Consider the following 19,789-nt stretch of genomic DNA (forward strand, 5'->3'; position numbering starts at 1 on the left):
ACTGGATGGTGCTTTAATGAAGATTTTCTGTTGTAGAGTTTCCTAGTACAGTACTGTTTGTGTAACTTGGTCCAGAGGGGACACAACAAAAGTGTCCTTTTCCTGACCACATTGGTCCAATTTTGTGTTCTGAAAAAAAAAAAATTTTTTTTGTTTAATTTTCTAGTCAGACCATCAAAAGTATCTTACGGGCTAAGCAGCAAAGTTTTGGAGCTTTTATTAAAGAGACAAAACAATCAACCCAAAACTATTTACAGTTTGTTTTCAATCATGTTGGACTTGGTTCAGAAGGACCATAATAGTTTCCAAGAGTTGTACAAAAGAACCTGCCTTGAAAGCCAACCTGTTTCTCCCTTTATTTTTATTTAAAGTCTGTGTAAAGTAAAATACCACTGCATATTGCAACTGACTCCAAAAAGCCTGATCCAATTCCCATTGATTAAATTGGAATAGGATTATAAAATAGGATTATCTACAGATCCACCTAAATATTATTTTCAGCCTCTCCTCCTTGTTCAGCTGTGTTGTAAGAAAAGATTTTGCTTTCTCATATTAGAAAGCTGAACTTCCTCTTACCTGCAAAGAATTTGAGCTTGAGGTGAAAAAGCACAGAGAGGCCTTTGTACCAATAGATATAAATTCTAATGTAAGCACCTTCAATCCTTTCTTCAAATTTTTGTTGTTCTAGCTAAAGGTTTTGGCCTTCACAACATCCCCTGGCAATGAGTTCCACAGGTTGACTGTGCATTGTTGAAGTACTTCCTTTTGTCTGTGTTTTGTCACAGCTGCACCACTCGGGTGTGGATTTTTCACACTCTGAGCAATGTAGTTAAGCCAATTAGATTTCCTAGTGTAGACCTGGCTTTAGGCTCCAAGCCCCAGATCCTACAGACTTCTGCATAGGGCCTCTGTTCTGGTGCAGGGATCTGCACTATTATGTCTTCTGGCAGGACTGGTGCTCAAGGCACTCTCTGCATATATGCAGCATGGTTTATTTCACCTGAAATAGAATATTACTGATTTTAAGAAGAGTTCACACTGTTTGTGAGAGGACTTTTGGCACTGTTAGGTAATTTGATTCACCCTTTAAGATGACATCAGATAAAGATGAAGAGCTTTCCAGATGGCAAGCAGCTGTAAATTGCTAGCCATTAATGGGACCCATGGTCAGGACAAACTGAACAAAAGAACCATGCTGATGGAGTTGAAAAAAAAAGTGTGAAGAGAGATACCTTCCCTTGGCAGAGCTTTATCTCCCCAGTCTTTTTCAGTGTACTTGGCCTCTCCACAGAGGGTTGAGATTTGCTTCTTTTCTTTTTTCCTCTTTTTCTTATACTGTGGCATGAGAAATAAAAGAAAAAAAAACATAAATTGATTAGTGGGTGGTCCCTTATCTCCTGGAGATATATCTTGACCTTTCCAGGTCTCTAACTGATCTGAGGGAAGAGAATTATTTATATATCCAGCTACAATCCCAGAAGGCCCTGCCAGAAACCCAGATTATAGTCCTAGCTGCCCTGGAGACAACTCCTGTCCTACCTTGCTGTTCTGGTCCTCTGTGTGAGGGAGGCAGCTGGAAGAGACATTTTGATCCACCCCATTGTGGGGGAGGGAGTCTTCAACTCCCCCCCACACACACTTTTGGAATGTTGGTCCCCAGCCCTAAACCAGAGTCAGCAGTAGGATCACTCTCCTTACAATGTATATTTTTTTCATGGTCTGTGTGTATGTATAAAATCTGCTCCCTGTACTTTCCACTTTATGCATCCTATGAAGTGAGCTGTAGCTCATGAAAACTTATGCTCAAATAAATTGGTTAGTCTCTAAGGTGCCACAAGTACTCCTTTTCTTTTTACACACTGTAAACTGAGACTACAGCATCCTTCCCCTCAGTGACTGCATCTTCTGTCCCAAAGGCATTGTTATTAGAATGGCTTGGGAGGGAGTGGCCTAGAAGTCCCCTCTCAAACCTTCAAAGGCCAACACACCCCAAGACAGGACTTCTGGCAGTTACTGTAGACCCCCTACTTTGTGGTAACCAAATGAGGATTCCCAGACTCTGAGGGAGACACCTGTCTCTAGAATTTCTGGAGTAAAGCCTATAGTAAAAGGGGGCTGGGGGAGGGGGGTTTATAGCATTACATTCCCTCTCTAGCACATATAGTCTAACTTGGCGACCTGTGACAAATAAATGCTTGCTTCTCAGTTGGCTTCAGAATTTTTTCTTTGTGTCGACATACTGTAAGTTTCATTGAAAGATTCCTAAGTTTCTTGCGTACTTTTGAGAAGTTTTGAGAAGTTTTTTAAACATCTTTTAACTTTCTTGCTTTACCTTAAGTCAGAACTTGAACATATTGATCACCGATTGTTTTAATGTCCTCTTTTTAATGACAGGCCTATACACGTAGGGCCAGATTTCCAAATGTGTGCTTAGCAGCTGAAGTGGGGGCTTGATTTTTTTCAAGAGGTCAGATCTTGCTTAGGCATCTACTTGAAGTGGTCAGACTTTCAAATGAGCTCCGCACACAAGAAGTCCCATTGTACTCAACGTCTGAGTGCCATGGGATCTGTTGGTTGCTTCGCTTATTTGAAACTCTGGTCTCTACCTCGCTACCCCTACCTACCTTTTTCTCAGTGTGGGAAAGACAGGCTGGCCAGAAATCCCTCCTGTGATGTAATTCCCCACTTCCTGCTCCCGTTGCTAAATTTATGTTTATCTAAAGTTAAGCTTTGTGGGGCATTATGGTTTTGAAAATCAGTGGCCACTATTAGAAAGGGCCGTGCTATGACCGAGGCGAGTTCAGTCAGCACTTTAATTCTGTTCAGTCACTGAGTCCCTTATGTATTTATTACATTTAGTACCTTTTCAAATATAGGGTTAGCAGATAAATATCTAGAACTGGGAATCTGATCTACAGCCCAAGGCTACTCTAAAGCTGATTTGTTTTTGGCAATCTCCATCATTTTTGTTTCGAAAATTGAACTTTCTTCTAGCTACAATAACTGCATCCCGGAGAGTCCTCCCTGATTTCTGTAAAAATCTGTTAGCTGAACCACAGGATTTGTTTTTACATCCCATCCCATTTTAATTGATTATAAAAATAAGACAAAAGACCTGGGACTTCCCTTTCAGGGCTAGGGTTGATGCTGTATTTGTGGAGGAAAGTACCTGGCCATTTGGATGAGATCTGCCTCTCCTAAGGTGGAATCCTGAACCCATTGATATCTGTGGGAGTTCCCAATGACTTCTGTACATCCAGGTTTTTACCCCAAGCATTTTGTCATTTTTATTGTGTTTGGTCTCCTGCTGGACTACATTACAGAGCTGAGATTTTGTGCTGCTGGGTGAAAAAAATGGATGTTACTGAACAGTACCATAATCTGATTCCTACTCTAATATAGCACAGACTTGATTGTGTTGCTGTACCGAAAACCTGAGGCAGCTTGTGGAGGTAGGATTCTGGCATGTGATGATGTTAGTTATTTTATTTTGCACTGCTGAATGTCCTCACTTCAGTTATCGTGTTAATACAGCCAGAGGAGCGTCTGCTTTTTTTTTGTGGGAAGAAAGTGCTGCAGCATCGTTTATTTGGTGTGCTTCTTTTGTGAACTGAGCCGGTTAGACTGAGATTTTCAGGTTGTTTTGTCCTCTGGTACTTTTTAAAAGTAATTTTACCGCTGTTTGATTCTGACTCTGGACTGAAGAACTGTGCAACAGGACTATACTTTCAGATGGCAAATAGAAATCACAGCTCTTTCTATATTTGTTTGCTTTTCCAATGTCACAAATGACACTTTCTATTTTTTTACTCATAATTTTTGTATAATATCTTCTCTGGTGGTCCTCTGATCGATAAGATACTTTGAACCATTCAGCATAGGTTTCTGTCGAGCTTTGCCTTTGCTTTTTACTGCTTTTTGGCCTTTGTTCTGGTGGTTCATTGCAGCATTTTCATGGGAGGGTATGAACACATCAGGAAAATCTGACATAAAACATTTAAAATAACTTCTGTTTACCCATTCAAACAATTGTCTAAACCAGTGGCTGTCAGCTTTTTCCATATTAGGATACCTGTTCCATCCATCAATATGGAATGGACAGTTTGGTCATAACCCCACGTGTCAAACTTAAAAAAAAAAATTCTGGTTTTAGAAATTTTCTGTCTTTTTGACAACTAATTAGGCTTATGATGGTAATTCAGAGAACTGTACTCTAGCACATTTGTACAACACTTGATCGATTTTTTTTAGCCTTATATTTCATTCCATTTGAAGATCTCAATGTGCTTTACAAACATTAATTCCTCTGCATAACATCCATAAGAAGTACAATAGGCAAGTATTATAATCATTTAACAGATGAGGATACTGCGATACAAAGATGTGTGACCTTGGGAAATTCACAGCACTTATGTAGCAGAGGCAAGAATAGAAACCGAACATGCTCATGCAGTCCTATGATTTAACCACAAGACCATCCTTCCTCATATGTCATGGTGGTTCTTGATTCTAAATTGATTGTTTATGATGATCCCTGTTCCTCTTTATTCTGTATTTGGGCATCTGTATTTGTTTCTTACATTTCTTTCTTAAGATGGTCTTCTATTTTAAAGGGACTTTTTTCTTCTTGCTTAATTCGTTTGTCACTGAGAATGGCTTCAATATCCACTGTGAGGCTTCTAAATATTGACTTAGGTGAGTTACTAAAAATTGTCTCCATTTATTAACTTTGTTACTAATGAAATAACTTTTTAACCATTTCATCCTTGCCTTACAAATACTGGTCCCAATCCAGCAACCTCTTTCCTGCCTATAGTCCTATTGATGTCAATAGGGCTACTGGCATGAGGATGAACAGAGATGAAGGATTATGCCTACAGTGGCTATTCTATCTATCCTGTATGCTGTGTAACTTGACAGCATCTTTCTAGTGCAGGAGAACGAGAAAAGGAAACTGACTAGACACAAAACTGAACTTGATTAAAACAAAAACGATAGTATTTTATCTTACTGTCTGACTTCAGTGAAATTCAAAGCTTAGCGTATATTAAATATAAAAAAAAATCTTTCGAATAGTCATAGGTTCAGATTCTGCAAGCCACTTCATGCAGCTGGGCCACTCCACCCTCGCTGACATCCTTGCCAGATTGGGGTCGAAGATGTTGTTAGTTACCCTCTAAACAACGTGTTTTTAAATTAAATAATCTTGATAGTGTCCCTGTTACTTGATAGTGTCCCATCATTTTAAGCCATATATTCACCACAGTCAATCTTTGATCTGCTTGCTTTCTTTGTCAACTCTTTCATTCTCATTTACTAACTGCAGTTCACATGTCATATTTTGATGTATTGGACCATTCATTCAATCACATCTTAAGCACTCTGGAAGTGAGAACTCCCTCGTGCTTCCCTGGTATACAAGACAAAGATGAGGTGACTTTGGATATGTCTACACTGGAGCTGGAAGTGTAATTTCAAGCTTGAATAGACGTACCTGCACTAGCTCTGATTGAGCAAGCATCTTAAAAATAGAAGGTCGGCTGTGGCGGTGTGAGCAGTGGGACGGTCTAGCCGCTCCGAGTACAATCCCATCTGAAATCCAAGGCACATACTCAGTTGAGGCCAGTTAGGCTGCCTGTGCATCATTAGAAGCATAAACCCCACATATTCCAGAGATGAGTTGAGCAAAGAGGTACTTCTCCCTCCCCCAGCATTTCTCATTTAATTCCTCTACAAACAGAATTCCCCCTCAGATCTGTTCGGAAGTACTGAATAATTTACATTCAATGTCATAAATCTATAATGTGATGTCATGAGTTTCGTTGTTACTGCAGATAAAATTAGTCTGAGGCAATTTTGATGACCAGTGATTTGCCTTTGCAGTTTTGATGTTCCCATCTTTGTTTTCTCCTAGCAACCTTATAAAGAGTGATATTTTATTACATTCTGAAGTATATTCACACGATAAAGTGCATGCAGGAAATCATTTTGTAAACCAGGTAGTTATACAAATTATGCATTACTTAAAATATGCTATTGTGCACTGAGTATGTTACTTTAGACCATACTTTTTGAAATTCAGGAACAATAGTAAGAAAAAGAGAGACATATAGGAAGAAGAGGAGGAGGAGGGAGAAGGAAGAACTATCAGAGTCCAAACTAACATACCTGAGAGAGAGCTAACGTATATACAGGTCAGATTGTTCTAAGCAGAGCTGGCTGAAACTTATGTCCATGCTGTGGAAAATTCCAATATTTCACAGCAGTTTTTTGTTCTGATTTGGAATGAGAACTCGAAATTTCCCACAGAAAGAACATTCAAAAATTCTGGAATTTGGAAAAATCTAATAGTTTTGGGTTGTATTCTTCCCCCACTCCCCCAAAAAAGGAAATGGAACAGCTGGCTGCCCTAAGTCCAGGGGAATCCTCAAGCTGCCCCTGAATCCATGGGGGTCAGAGGAGTGCCCTGCCATGGAGCAGAAAGTCTAGAAGCCCTGAAAGCCCCATCTTGAGCTTGTGCTTCCAGGGTGGCCAGGTTCCTGGCTGTGAGAGTCCTACTTCGAGCCTCTGCTTTTATGGTAGGGAGCCTGGAAGCCTTGGGGTCCCCAATCCTGGGGCAGTCAGCATGGCGGGTCTACTCCAGAGCCACAGATCCTGCATATGTTTCCATAAAATGTTTTGGGTTGTTTGAATCTGCATTTTCTGACACAAATTCCCAACCAGCTTCAGTTATAAGTCTTGTGGTATGCATGACTTAAATGATTAATATATCAATTTGATGATGAAACTGGCCAATCTCATGGTTGTAGGCAGTGGTGTTGTAGTCATGTCAGTTCTGGGATATTAGAGAGACCAGATGGGTAATGTAATGGCTTTTATTGGACCACACCTGAGGAAGAGCTCAGTGTAGCTCAAAAGATTCTCTCAACAACAGAAGTTGGTCCAATAAAAATTCTTTCCTACTGCACCTTGTCTCTCCAATTTTACAATGTAATCTGTTGATCTGTCTGTCTGTTGTCTCTAGGTATGTGTGTTTGCATGTATACATATACATGCGCGCACACAACAGGTGACATGACAAAGCAGAGAACAAGATTTGTCGCTCCTAAATATTTGCCTGGACACCAGGATTTACAGGGCTGATGGTCAGAAGAGCAGGCAATAGGAGAAAGCCATGGAGTGATTTATTTCCGCAATGTTCCTATGGAAAGGCTTTTCTGAAAAGATATGCAAAATAGTTTTAGAAGACCTTCATATATCCTCATCCTCACCCTGTGTGTTTGGGGTTGTGGGAGGAGAAGGAGGAACAAGCAAGGAAAGAAGGGCTTCATCTGCTGGTTAAGTAGGATGCAATGGGAAACTGTTCTGAATTTTTTTGGAATATGTAATTTGGTGGTATTGGTTTAACCAACTAAGGCTCTAATTCAGTGATGGGATTCAACATAGGCACTGATGTTTTGGTCTTGGCATCAGTGAAATTAGGCTGTCTTCTATTTTTTCTTAGGCTTCAAAGGCTGTTGTTTGGATGAAATTAAGAACGAGCAATCAAACTCCTTTATCTAATGCAAACAAGGGCACTAACAGGATTGTTCACATGTGGTGATCAATGTGCAATTGGGGGCATGAAAACGTTTCCCTGAATTTTATGAAAAATGATATCTTGGATGCTCAGTTGCATGCCTGACTGCTCAATTTGTCAAAAATTGGGCATGCAGAATCTTATTTTCAGTTTTACTAGGAGCTTAAATTTCTGTTATGAAAATATTTGTTTGTTCCTGCAGATGTTGGATACCTTACTGTGTTTGTGTATATTTTTGGAAAATGTAGGCTTTGAACCTGTAATTAGATCTGTATGGGCAAATTGGTTCACCTGTGCACATCTGTTTGCAGGGCCAGAATCCTAGGTTTTAAAGTACGTGTAACACTGTGGATGGAATCTTCATTATGTTTCTGTTGTCCAACAGTAAACTTGCCCTGCTTTTGTTAGACTGGATTTTTCTTCTCTGTGGGAGAGCTGATCATCCCAGACAGATCTTTCAAAAGAAATTAAAGAACTTAATTCAGTTATCTCCTGTACATATCAGATACTTGCATAACAGGAGGCCCCATAGTTAAATCATAGTTAACTGTTAAACATATTTTTCTTGTGGATTTGAAAGTAAAATATGCAGAGGTCTTTTGGCCAACTAGAGGTTCACCAGTTACAGAAAGATTGTTTCAATCGCTGTGTGACCTTGAACGAAGTTATCAGCGCTGCTTCTGCCAAGCTGCCAGAAAGAGAACAGTAAAGTTCTGTTTAATAAAATAAATTGCTACTTATCAGGAAGAAATTAAACTGATAATTCTTTGGCTACTCTTAAAAATAGCACTTCTCAGAATTCTGCTCGAGTGAGGTTCACTGAATTAAAAAATATTGCGTGCATGCGCTCACTTGCACGTGCTCTCTCTCTCTCTCTCTCTGTTTTAGTCTTCTGCGGATTTCAGTCAGTATGTTGTTGCTGTTTTGCCACTTTACTAGTCTTTAGGTCCACTTCTTAAGCATTTTTCTTTGGTGGCTGAGATAATTTTAATTTTCTACTCCACACTGTGCATGATCCAATTGTAAGAAGTAAATTCCAAGTATCTATACAGGGTTTACTCTTCTGAAGAGAAATGACAAATATCTCAAACGCTTACAGATTTAACCAAAGGGAAATGCCAAGTTAGAACTGAAACTCCATCCTTACTTTGATTGATTAATCTAAGTATTAGGTATAATTAGAAACATGTGCTTTAATAAGGCACAAAAGTGCATTTTTGATTAAGTTCTTTAACTTTTTATTATTTCTGTAGGTTTCAAATCTGCAAAAAGCATAGAAATTAATTGAAGGTTTTATGTTTTTGATCCCTTGGAATGATATTTTTAAATGTTCTCTTATGTTGGCATCAGTGCTATTTGAGCTCCAAAAACATCCAGGTGGTTAGCACTCTGTTAATTATGAACAGACAGATGACAATGAGCCATAGCTTTAAAATTTTAATGCAAAATTCCAAGTGTTTTTTGACTGGGATTTTGGTTTGAACCATTTATGTAACGATAAGGGTTAGCTGTGAATTTTGATGCAGCTCAAGACTTGATAAAGGTTGCAGATTCTTCAGATTTGGGGTGTTGGTACAGACCCATTTCTCAATTCAGATCATAAATCAAAAGAAAGTTTAGAAAATTGGATCACTAATTTACATAAGCGGTTATCTCTAAAGTTACACTTAAATACCATCCAATCCACAACAGATGACAGAATAGATGCATACTCAACATGTCTTTTAATTACCAGACTACTTGCAGTATATATAGCTCTTGTGAAAAATACTTCTCATTGTCCTGTAGTTTTACAGTGGTAGACTATGCGCCTTTCTCCATTAATGTTAGCTAAATACACCTCTACCCTAGTATAACGCAACCCGATATAACACAAATTCGGATATAATGCGGTAAAGCAGCGCTCTGGGGGGTGGGGCTTCGCGCTCCAGCGGATCAGCATGTCTGGCTCCGACATACTGCTCTGAGCGGCGTGTTAAGGGTGCCGGGCTGGGGCCGAGGGGTTGGATAAGGGGGGTCTTGGTGGGCAGTCAGGGGACAGGGAGCAGGGGGGGTTGGATGGTTCAGAGGTTCTGGGGACAGGGCAGTCGGGATGGGAAATGGGGGGCATTGGATAGGGCGTGGGAGTCCCGAGGGTCCTGTCAGGGGGCGGGGGTGTGGATAGGGGTCGGGGCAGTCAGGGGACAGGGAGCAGGGGGGTTGGGTAGGAGGTGGGGTCCTGGGGAGGGGATTGGATGGGTCAGGAGTTCTGAGGGGTCAGTCAGGGGGCGGGAAGTAGGTGGGGGTCAGATGGGGGAGGGCCAGGCTGTTTGGGGAGGCACAGCCTTCCCTACCCAGCAAGTTCAATATAAAGTGGTTTCACCTATAACATGGTAAGATTTTTTGGCTCCCGAGGACCGTGTTCTATCGGGGTAGAGGTGTATGCCCAAATGTTATTTACGTAGCAAAAGCATACTCCAGGACTGGAAGCAGAAACAACAGGACAGTCTGAGTATAACTGTTTTTATCCCCGTTCAACTCTTCTCTCCTGGCTTAGACATATCAGGAACCAAACATATTTGTGGACCCTGTCACAGTGAGCGTTCAATAACTGCAGGTAGTACTAGACTGGCACTATTCTATTTGATCAGATCTACATTTTAAAATGGATATTATCTATAATATTATTTAGGGATTTTAATTGACAATTCACTGTCACACATTCTCAGTTCTGTCTGTCAGACTCAATCATGTGCTGGCACTAGTATTTCAATGCATATTAATGTGAGGGCAAAATGAAATATAAAAGACCAAGTGGGTGTCAGACACATTTAAAAACAGGTGGATGAAAATGAGGAACGGTGGCATGATGGTCCACAACAAAACAAGAACAATGCAGAGAAATACTTTCATACAATCACAGGAGCAACAATATTTAATTTTTAGATTACCTGAGAGAATGAGACCACAGCAGGAAGAAAGAAACCACAAATCTAAAACTGGGACAACCATGCTTCCTTGTCTGACAATCATATTTGAAGTTTTAGCTGTGGCAGGAAATTAAAGAATTGGTAAAGCTTGGTTATATTTGTCATTAAGCAAGCTAAAATAGTAGGTATTAAAATCCCATGCTTCCAGGAATAATTTGGTCACTGAAGGTATCAGGAAATATATTCTTCCATGTTTATTATAGCTCAGTTAACCCAGGTGCATTACCTGTGGGGAAGGCTCCTTCCTCTGAAGTGTGTCTTACCCATCCGATATAAGTGCCAATCATTGCCCTGCTATTTAGACACCGGACACCAGGCTAGATGGACCAATGGTCTGATTTGGTATAGTAAATTTTATGTTCCTATCATAAAGAATATACATTGTAAAACCTTTTATTATTCTTAAAAATATTCATTCAACTACATTTGGATTTAATGGCTAGTGTAGTGAGTGCAATTCTGAATGTACATGTTGCTTCTTCATGAAAACTTTTAGACATATTGAGAAGTCTGGAGATGCCTACATAATTTTATCCAACATTCTGACAAGGTTACTCTGTGTACATTACAGCAGGGTCTCAGGGAGAGTTGACTACATATGAATAGCACCATTTTCTACTTTTTAAAAAAAATATCTGAGCAGGTTGTAATGAAATTTGAGTTTGAACTTCAAGTGCAAAATCAGATTTACCTCTATCACATAGTATAATCACATCAAAAAATATTGGACTCAACAGCCATCCTATCCTCCTTACTATCAGCAAAGCTGTGTTACTTGTAATTATTTGTGAATGTATCAGTCCTGCTCCACATGGAAAACCAAATGAATTGCTCTTGCCAGAAGACTGAATGATTTTCTTCAAACACGTGACAAGTGTTTCAAAATTTGAATAGCTCTGTCACTGCTCTAGAACTGAGAGTTTGTGTGGACCGTGATTCTCTGTAAAATGACATAGCATTGTTTTTTGTTTCAGAAGAAATCATGCATCAGGATATCATTCCCCTCTGTGCTGCAGATATTGAAGACCAGTTAAAGAAGCAATTTGCCTATCTGTCAGGTAAAGACTGGAAAGTTCCTACTGTATCGATTGTTCAAATGTGCGGTTTCAGCTGTTGGTTTCTATCCATACTTTCACATAGTCACTGAACACTATTATCAGGGCATCCATCATTTTGCGATCTGTATTTAGAATTATTCATAAAGAGATGCAGTTCTGGAATTTATAAAAAAAAAATTAAATATGATTGACACTTGAATTATTTATATCATCTCTAGTAGTGCTAGCTGGTTGGCTTAGTGGGCAACACCACAATGCTCTATAGATCTGTAGATAAGGAGACCCAGGTCTGAGGCTAACCTCAGATAATCACACATGGGTCAGCAGGAGATGATAAAGTTGTAAAAAACTGAAGGAGGACATCAGGATTTAGCCTACTGTATAGAGAACTTTGTGAACTGAGACTTGAAAAACTCTGTGTTTGATTAGTCTTAACCCAGTTACTAAAAGGAGCTTTTTTTAAAAAAAAGAAACAAAACCCTAAATATATATTAGATTATGTTGCAAACTTACTCACTTATCGTGGGTCAAGAAACAAGAAAAAATTAGATTTCTTACCCTTTGACATGCAGAGAATGTAATCGTAAGTATACATGTCCCCAACGGATTACACGGAAAAAAATGCCCCATTAGTTTCTCCTTGCCCCACACAGCTGCTCCCCCAACAGAACTAGACTTCTTCCGCCTTTCTACCCATCTCTCAAACCACCCACACAATGTTGAAAACTAGTCATTCCTTTCCCTCAAAAAAGGCCAATTCATTCCTAATCCCATCCTGTCCCCAAATCTCCCACCTTGTTATTAGCCAGCCATATGATTCTGCTTTCTCTGTGTCCATGAGGGTTCATTCCTAGACACTGCCTTCCCATCCTCCAACTATAAGAACATAAGAATGGCCATACTGGGTCAAACCAGTGGTTCATCTAGCCCAGTATCCTGTCTTCCGGCAGTGGCCACTGCCAGGTGCTTAAGAGGGAATGAACAGAACATGTTTTGCTGAAGCCACGCCATATCAAGTAAGCCTGACCCCTTACTGAAACCACTGAGCAGGTCTCTACACAGAACTGAAATACAAAAGAGCGTTGACAATAGTCAGGACTCTGTTTCTGAGAAACTACTGACAATGCAGTAAAATCATACCATAAATGTGCCATAATGCTTATTGAAAAACATAATTTCAACTACACATACAAAATGATGGGTCTAAATTAGCTGTTACCACTCAAGAAATAGATCTGGGAGTCGTCATCAGACAGTTCTGTGAAAATATCCACTCTGTGTGCAACGGCAGTCAAAAAAGCTAACACTGTTAGGAAACATTAGGAAAGGGATAAGATAACAAGACAGTAAATATAATGCCACTATATAAATCCATGGTATACCCATACCTTTAATACTGTGTGCAGTTCTGGTCACCCTATCTCAAAAAAAGATACGTTAGAAACCAAAAAGGTACAGAGAAGGGCAGCAAAAATGATTATGGGTATGGAACAGCTTCCACATGAAAGATTAAAAAGACTGGGATTTTTCAGCAGAGAAGAGACGACTAGAAGGGGATATGATAGAGGTCTACAAAATCATGAATGGTGTGGAGAAAGTGAATAAGAAAATGTTGTTTACTCCTTCTCATAACACAAGAACCAGGGTGTCACTCAATGAAATTACAAGGCAGCAGGTTTAAAACAAACAAATAGAAGTACTTCTTCACACAACACACAGTCAATGGAACTTGTTGCCAGGGGATGTTGTGAAGGCCACAACTATAGCAGGATTCAAAAAAGAATTAGGTAAGTTCAGGGAGGATAGGTCTGTCAATGGCTATTATCCAGGATGGTCAGGAACGCTCCGCCTACCCCATGCTCTGGGTAGCCCTAGCCTCTGATTGCCAGAAGCTGGGAGTGGATGACAGGGGTGGTTCACTATCTGATTGCCTGTTCTGTTCATTCCCTCTGGGGCACCTGGCATTGGCCACTGTTGAAAGACAGGGTACTGAGCTAGATGGACCATTGGTCTGACCCAATATGACCATTCTTACGTTCTTATGCCTATCCCAGTCTCTGTGGGAGTGATGTTAGATAGACCCTGAGGCCCTTGGAAGGGGAGGTGCAGGCTCAACTGCTCCAGACCCTTCCCCCACTAGCCCAGAGCACATGGAGTTTTTGCCGAGGTGGAAAGGGGGACAAGAGAGGCGAGATTTCTCCATCAGTGCCTGCTTCCCAATGGCCAGATTGTGGGGGAAAGGACAGCCGATTGGCTCCCCGAGTTTCCCCCATCCCCTTTCTGTACGTAAAGCCTTTGTTGGTGTGCAGCAGCCATCTTGCTGGAGTTGCTGCCCTGCCCAATAATGGAGGTATAGTTTGAACTGCAATTAGCACCTCCTCTCCATTAAAATGAATAAAGTTGTGGCCTTTCTGTGCAGAAACAGAGATGGATATGTTTCATTCTCCTGTGTGTCCTGATCAATGCAGTGCATTGCTCAGTACAGGTGCATTAAATCTCATTGTGTTCATTGTTGTTCATTAGTTATAATGACTGTTTCCTTTCTATTGTATGGGCTGAACTTGAGGTTTATTTCTTCTGTGATGCTGATCATTTTTTTTAGGCTTTGTCTACACTGCGCACCTTTTAGCAACCTGGCTGTGTCGCTACAGCCATGCCACTAAAAGTTGTGCAGTGTAGCCGCTGTTTGTGGGCAGGAGAGAGCTCTCCCACTGACCAAAAAACTTCCATCCCCAACGAGCGGCGGTAGCTTTGTTGGCAGGAAAGTGATCCTGCCAACAAAGCGCTGTTCACACCGGCGCTTTTCGTCACCAAAACTTTTGTCTTTCGGGGGGGGGTGGTGGTGTTGTGTTGTTGTTGTTTTTTTAACACCTCTGAATGACATAAGTTTTGTCGTTCATTTGCCAGCGTAGAGAGAGCCTTAATGTCTGGGGAAAAATAAGCGGAGGTATTTTGTCTTAAAGTAAAGACATACTCGATATTGGAGGGGCCGGTTGGAAGTGAAGGACCCTCTGGTATTTAATGTAAAATTCTCTTGTCATGTGTGAGGTCTGTGATGCTCCAAGGGCTTGTCCTACACTTAAAACTAAACTACAGTGTCTCCTGTAGCACTTCAGCATAGACCATACCTACGCTGGTGGGAGAGGGTCTCCCATTGCTGTAGTTAGTCCAACTCCCCGAGAGGCAGTAGCTCAGACTATAGACAAATTCTTCCATCAGCTTAGTGCTGTCTGTGCTGGGACTTAGGTCTTCTTAATAACACTACTCCAGGTGTGGATTTTTCATGCCCCTTAGCAGCATAGTTAGGGCCCTACCAAATTCATGGTCCATTTTGGTCAATTTCACGGACATAAGATTTTAAAAATCAATAATTTCATGATTTCAGCTATTTAAATCTGGAATTTCATGGTGGTGTAATTGTAGGGGTTATGACCCATAAAGGAGTTGTGGGGGGGGGGCCACAAGTTTATTGTGGGGGTAGGTGTGGTTCTGCCACCCTTAACACTTTGCTGCTGCTGGAGGCGGTACTGCCTTCAGAGCTGGGATCTCTGCTCTGAAGGCAGCCCCACCAGCAGCAACTCCCAAGTAAGGGTGGCACGGGATGGTATTGCCACCCTTATTTCTTCACTGCTGCTGGTAGGGCTCTACCTTCAGATCCGGGTGCCCGGCCATCAGCCACTGCTCTCCAGCCACCCAGCTCTGAAGGCAGCACAGAAGTAAGGGTGACAATACCACAACTCCCCTAAAATAACCTTGTGCCCCCCACAACTCCCTTTTGGGTCAGGACCCCCAATTTGAGAAATGCTGGTCTCCCCTGTGAAATCTGTACAGCATTGGGTAAAAGCACACACAAGACCAGATTTCACAGGGGGAGACCAGATTTCACTGTCTGTGACACGTTCTTCATGGCCGTGAATTTGGTAGGGCCCTAAACATATTTATGCCGACCTAATTTTCGAGTGTAGACCCAGCCTAAGTTTCTGTTTCCTAACTAGGGGCAAAAAAAAATGCTCGTGATCATGTTATGTAAGAAACAGTCTTACTAGATAACTGCAAGAAGGATTTACTACTTTTTTCCAACTGCCATGAGTTAAACCTATTATGAATAGAATAGATGCAATCCAATTGAATGCAATTTAAGATTCCTTAGCGCCTTCCCTCCCCCCAAGATTACTTTTCACACAGCCACAAGCATCTTCAGCACTCATTGTCCACAGTGCAGTGGAGCTGAATAAGAGCAGCCATTTCTCATTCCAGTTTATTGAATTTGTACTTAACCGCTCGATCTGTTATGAGTAGATGTTTTTGTTTTAAAAGCTAGTGCAGCTGTTTAATGATGGGTTGTGAGCATTATTTACCTTTTTTGTTGCAGTTTATCGTTCTAGTGCAATTTGACTTTTTAATGCATTGTGTCTATTTTTGCACTCCATATTTATCCTAGTGTTCATATTAGTGTGCTAATAGTTAACTTTCAGTGCTTTCCGATACAGTGTTGCTATGGGTTCTGGGAACACAAGAGCAGTGTTTAATATTCTGTCACTGAAGTTATGTAACAGCTTACTCACACTTGCATTGTGACTTTGCTGCTGTGCTGTGTAGGATATTTATTTTTGTCTTGGGAGTGCTGGGATTTTTTTTAATACTTGTTTGATCTTGTAATGTAAAATAAATTACAATTGAGGAAAGTATATAGATTTAAGAATATTTTTATTAAATAATTTCCCTTTAAGAGCTTTTAGGCTTGGTGTATTATTTATTGTCTTAGGTAGATACACTTAAAATGTAGCAAAAAAAGCAGTGCTGCATATAGTTGAATATGCAGTATTTTCTCTAATAAAATATATTATTTATTTAGCTCGAATGTAGGACTGTAACAGGAAGTCACTGAACCTCAGCACAAAGTCCTATCACCCCTTATGAGTAGAGACCACGGCCTTTTCCAAACCTCTTTTTGTGATCGTGGATACCTCTGGATCAGTTAACTCTGTTGCCTCTTTTTCCCTTAAGGGTAACAATTCTTTCATTTCCTGGGGTTGGCAGACAGCATTTTTCTCCCTATGTCAATAGCCCCAGCCAAGTTATACTTGAAATTAAACAAAATACTTTGTATTTAAGAAATAGAGAAATGAAATAGTAAAACTAAAAAAAGCTTTTAAACGTAACCCTGTTTAGTGACAAGCTTCGAAAAATCATACTAGTACAGACTGAGTTTAAAGACTGTAGCTGTTGCTCTTAGTATGCAGACATTCGTTCCACCTAATCTATGGGTAGCAGTCCGTCCAAACTCCAGTTTAGCTCCAGACGGGTCCAAGTGATCCATTTATGTAGTAAGTTCATGCCCACACCCTCCTTCCCCACAATTAAAATGTTGTTCCTTGACATGTCCCTTTATTTTTCCGTTTACTCATTGTTCTCTCTACAGAAGAACTTTTCTTGTTTTGGAAAACAAGTAACATTTTCATTAGAATGTTCAGACATTCGACCAGCTGTTCCTCTCAGACATCAGTTTGAATAACTCACTCCCTATAGCGGTATTTTTCTTTTACTTCACTGTCTCTTCTATTTTACTTGGTATTTTACTCTATTTTTTTATCTTTGTTACTCTTTGATACACAATCTTCTAATTTCCTTCTGTGCTTCAAAGAGTTCTCTCAAGCCTTTGTTACCTTTTCCAAGGACATTCTCTCCCTCTGTGGGTGATAAACACCTTGCTAGGGCTTTGTTCATTAGCACTTCATGTTATTTTCTCACTCAGATACTTGCTCAGATTTTTTTTTCTCCCCTGAGTGAGAAGTTGCCATATTTCCTTTATATTCACACTTAAACTTCCTGCAGTTGTTTACGCACAGGTACGTTATAATACAATATAGATGAGTAAGAATAGACAGACAAGTGTATCTTATCAAAATATTATCTGCACAAATTAATTGTCACAAGCACCTTGAACATCATAAAACATGATAAAATACAAATGACTTCTGGCCACCACAAATAGTGAACCACTCATTCCAGCTGCCTTTTCTATGTCTCGTTCTCTGGTACAACATATAATGTCAAACAAAATGTAGATTAGATAATAATGGTAAGAGATTCACTATCTCCTTTAACATAACTGTTCTATAATACACATTTACACCTTTGTTTGTAATTCCCGTATTACCTGTCTTTTCTGATAATTATGAATACTTTTTGCAATTACAACTTGAAAATTCACCAGCAGAAATTGTAATAAAATATATTACTTCCCCACCTTGTCCCGCTAATATCCTGGGACCAACACAGCTACAACAACACTAAACAGATCTCCCCAGTTGGGGATTCCCTTACCATGGTGGAGTCCTGAGCAGATGTACATCTATGCCACCCCCATTGCAGCCCCAGGATAAGGAGGGGGTGTAAAGCTCTGCTGTGCTCTGGCAGTTCTTGGCTGGTGGACAGTCCCTCGTGGGGCCCTATCCAGCCAGCATAAATTAGTACTCATAGAACTGGCCACCAGATCAGCAACTGGCTCCTTTGCCCCAACTAGCGGCAGACAGAAGGTGCACTGTAGAGAACCTGTGCCCTTATTTTCATGTTCTTTGTAGTCTCTTATGACTCCCCTGAACAGAAGGAAAAGGTGCTTTACAAATTAAAGGAAATGACCGCAAACTACTTATTAAGCCTCTATCTGGTGGGAGGCATAACTGATTTATAGCTGTAGGGTTCTCTACATTTGATTCTCTTTGATTTTGTTCTTCTTTTGTCTGTTAAAGTAGACAAAACCCCCATTGAACGTGTAGCCATGTTGAACCTGTTTTATAGTATATGCTTTCAAGAAAATAAAAAAAAATATAGTATGTTAAACCCTCAGCAAAAGAAAGACTGGAAACTACATGTGTGCAGACTAGCCAGAGCAACCTTAAATTTTGGAATTTTGTGCTTTGATTTAACAGTTTTAATATTGTATTCATGCTAGTGCTTTGTATTAAATTAATCTTGTTTTCAAGGGGGCAATAGAATGAATCTAAAGTTTAGAGGTCATCTTGGATATCTTACAGCTTCTGGTGGTTTTCAGAAACCAGACAGGTGGTATAAGTTAAGATGAAATTTTGATGAGCAAAGTCAGGAATTAAACAAATCTATCTATAGATAGATATAATATACCAGGTTCTCAGGTGGCGTAAATTGGTATAATTCCTTTGACCAAAATGGAGCTGAAATGCCCAAACTGAGGATCTTAATCAATACATTGTGGGGCGGGAGAAGGGGGAGGTTAAATCCACATTGTCAGTGGGACAGCTGTTACCACTTTCCTTGCATTGTTCCAGAGTTTTAAAATTTTAAAATAAAAAGTTGAAGTACTAAACTTACTTTTGGTGCCATACCCAATTTTTTTAAATGGATTATTTGGCCAAAAAGCATTAGATTTCAAATACATTCGCACATTTGGCTAAATTGTAATCCAGTGTAGTTTGTAACTACAGATACTTTTGAATCCCTCTGGATTAAATGCAACCTAAGAAGAAACACAATATGTGTAAAACTTCTTTCTTGTTCCAAAACAAATGTTTCAACACATTTTTCTTCTCTGATCTTTTTGCTGTCTAAGGAAAGCAATATAATGAATAAGAATAATGAAGATTTTAATCAACTCATACAGTTAAAATTGTTCACGAGTATGTTGAGTACTTCTGTTAATAAGTCAATTTTTTCATTATAGAAAATGGAAATTCCAAATCAGGAGGAAGCTTATTTCCAAACACTGGGTCTTCAGGCTTGCATTGACTTAGAAGTTAATAATATGAGTCCCAAGTGCTTGATTCTTCCATTCCTCTGTATGGAGTGATGCCAATACAGCCAAATTAGGGCTTTTAAACTACTGGTCTAGATTTGGGCCACTTAAGCATGCTAATATTTTTGGGTTTTGTCTACTTATATCAATCAATGGAGGGACACCATCCATTTTTTGAAAACCTGAATCAGTTACAACTTCCCACCATGGATTTAGGTCTGTGGATCCCTGTCCTTACTCTTTTTAACTAATATCATTTGCTTTCTAATTACCCCCTTGCCATATCATGTCCATTACCCTTCCTGACCAAAAGGACTGGAAAAAGTGCTTTTGAGAATCCATTAGTACCATCCCTTACTCAAGTGGAATGGTCACTACTGAACGTTGCACAGCTGCCCTCCATCTTTCTCCT

General features: G+C 40.0%; 1 protein-coding gene across 15 annotated transcripts in view; it reads left to right on the plus strand.

The window, feature by feature from the left end:
- MCF2L (MCF.2 cell line derived transforming sequence like) overlaps positions 1 to 19,789 on the plus strand; it is a 266,639-nt gene that overhangs the window by 133,747 nt on the left and 113,103 nt on the right. For all 15 annotated transcript variants that reach the window (XM_073350279.1, XM_073350290.1, XM_073350166.1 and 12 more), the window contains one exon: positions 11,523 to 11,606. In XM_073350279.1, coding sequence (XP_073206380.1) covers positions 11,523 to 11,606 — 84 coding nt within the window. The remainder of the gene's footprint in view (positions 1 to 11,522; positions 11,607 to 19,789) is intronic.

The sequence above is a fragment of the Lepidochelys kempii genome, chromosome 1, assembly GCF_965140265.1.
Source record: "Lepidochelys kempii isolate rLepKem1 chromosome 1, rLepKem1.hap2, whole genome shotgun sequence".
Lineage (NCBI taxonomy): Eukaryota > Metazoa > Chordata > Testudines > Cheloniidae > Lepidochelys > Lepidochelys kempii.